At 45.4% G+C, this 2613-nt stretch overlaps 1 protein-coding gene across 1 annotated transcript; it reads right to left on the bottom strand.

The window, feature by feature from the left end:
• Positions 1-372: 372 nt before the first annotated feature.
• Positions 373-2552, bottom strand: SARC_14167 (hypothetical protein; the record flags this gene model as incomplete). The annotated part of the gene is made up of 3 exons (XM_014291698.1): positions 373-524; positions 1791-1886; positions 2388-2552. Coding segments are annotated over 3 exons (413 nt in total), but the record flags the coding sequence as incomplete, so codon positions are not given.
• Positions 2553-2613: the final 61 nt, after the last annotated feature.

Raw genomic sequence — 2613 nt, 5'->3', positions numbered from 1 at the left:
TACACANACATACATACATATAGACAAACATATATATATATATAATAATAATATATATATATATATAAATATATAAAATGTATATATATATATACAGGTACATATGTACGTATACGTTTATGTATATGTATATGCATACGTATAAGTATATATATATATATATATGTATATATATACATATATACAAATTTACATATATAATATATCCGTACGGCATGAAATCGCTGCGTTCCGTCCAACGCATACAAACACCTGAACAAAAAAAGCATACGCTACTCTTCTTGGAGTCTCGCACCGACTAAGACGTGCTTGGGGGTTTTACCGAGTTTACTTGCCCACCATCAAATGCATTGGGACCCTTAATCCTAAACCCTAATGCGTGAACGGTGTGCATATACCTGCATCCAGTATCTTGACTTTGTTCACATTGCACTTGGCAAAGGCCTCGAGTGCCTGCAACGCCAGCATCTGTAGCAAGCGGTTGGTGGGGTCACGCAGGATACGGAGCAGACCACCCAGGATTTCTATTTTTAAATATTGAGGAGGGGGATGGGTGGCTATGAGTCACGTGTTGAGCACAATGTATTGCGCCAAATACGGCAGACCACCCAGGATTTCTATTTTTAGATACTAAGAGAAGGGGGGTGGGTGGCTATGAGTCACGTGTTGAGCACAATGTATAGCGCCAAATACGGAGCAGATCGCCCAGAATACTCAAGATAGAATGTGGGTAGCTATGAAGCACGTGTGGAGAAAGCATACTTGTCATGGTATCATACGTTTGCGAAGCATTGTTTACACACAAACTAAACCCAGATCTCAACTAAAAACCAAACCTAAACCAAAACCAAAACTGCAGTGCAGAGAGGATCGGATCTGCGCTTTCAGCCCTACTGCGGTCCATGTGATACCATCACCGACAACATAACCTCTCATATCAACGCATGTTAACAACTCCATCCACACAGGACACCAATCAAGCTCACATACGAATCCCACGAAGAGAAGCACAGGACACATTACAACATCATGATCACTACCAACCTACAACCGCACGCCATTGCAACATATCGCGTGCATGCTCTGTGCTTTAGGGCCTGTCACGCATATATACCACCGATCCGCCTGCTCATACTGTCGATTTAGCGATGAAAGACAGGCCAGCGGAGAACGAAGAGATGCCTCAATATATAACAGGTTCTGAGTTCAAAAGATAGACCCTAGATCAATATCACCCAATGCACAATCCAGACACACACAGCATGATACAGACACATGACACACTATGTGTTCCCATACAGTTGCACCGCACAACCACACACACACATGCCCACCAACGCGCCTGAGCAGATCACAGACAGACCCAGCAACCAACGGACACACACACACACAAAGTGATCCAGAAAGACATGACCAAGTACACCCACAATAACACCACAGCCACAACCACAGGCACACATTTACGTACATGTGCACACAAACATCAGCCCACAAAAACACCACCAAAACACAGCCACAGCCACAATTAACACATTTACGTATATGTGCACACAAACATCAGCCCACAATAACACCACCAAAACAGCCACAGCCACAGCCACACACAGGCACACATTTACGTACATGTGCACACAAACATCAGCCCACAATAACACCACCAAAACAGCCACAGCCACAACCACACGCAGGCACACATTAACGTACATGTGCACACAAACATCAGCCCACAATAACACCTCCAAAACAACCACAACCACACACCGACACACATCTCGACCCGAGATACACACCGGGGCTGAGCAGACCCTCGCTCACAACGCCGCTGTACTTGTAAGCCAAGGCATGCAGAAGTATGCAGGCATTCATGGGTCCATGGTCACACTCGACTGTAGCATGAAGGATTGAACACATTGTTTTTAGGGTTTTAGGGGGTTAGGCAGGCATTCATGGGTTCATGATCACACTCGACTTAGTAGCATGAAAGATTGAACATAGTGCACATTCTTGTATTGTCACGTTCTTGTATTGTCAAAGCCTTCGCACACGGTTGAGCCGAGGTAATACAAAGGGATGGCACATACATAGCTCCTATAAGTGGAACGTAGGATTGTGCACGCTGCTATGCGGACATCGAGGATACATCCTAAGAAGTATCAGAAGCACACCTGCGACAGTGGGCGGTACTAATATGGCCACGAATCAATCATGTAGGTAATAGAACACACCAGCCACTATATACACTCTCCAGTTGTATATGCACATATACCCATCCAGCAGATAGTAATCCATCACACCACTACACATACCAGCTCCCATGCGCACGTGATTAAATATAACCCACTCATCAGTTGTATATGCACATATACCCATCACACCCCCACACATACCAGCCTCCATGCGCTCGTTGATGTGGGACACCAGACACTGTATCAAATTCTCTGACACCGGGGGAACCGGTAGCCAGTACTGAATAAAGCAGTTGATGAACACGTGCGAAAACGGCCCAGAGGGCAGCGACGTCAACGCGGTCACAATCGCCAGCCACTCGCGATCTATGAGGCGTCAATGAGAGGACAGAGAAGATCTGATTAGCACAGGACGGCATAGCACACG

Source organism: Sphaeroforma arctica, assembly GCF_001186125.1.
Source record: "Sphaeroforma arctica JP610 unplaced genomic scaffold supercont1.4244, whole genome shotgun sequence".
In the NCBI taxonomy this organism is placed as follows: domain Eukaryota; class Ichthyosporea; order Ichthyophonida; genus Sphaeroforma; species Sphaeroforma arctica.
Note: the sequence above shows the minus strand (reverse complement) of the source record. Positions and strands in the feature narration are given on the sequence as shown.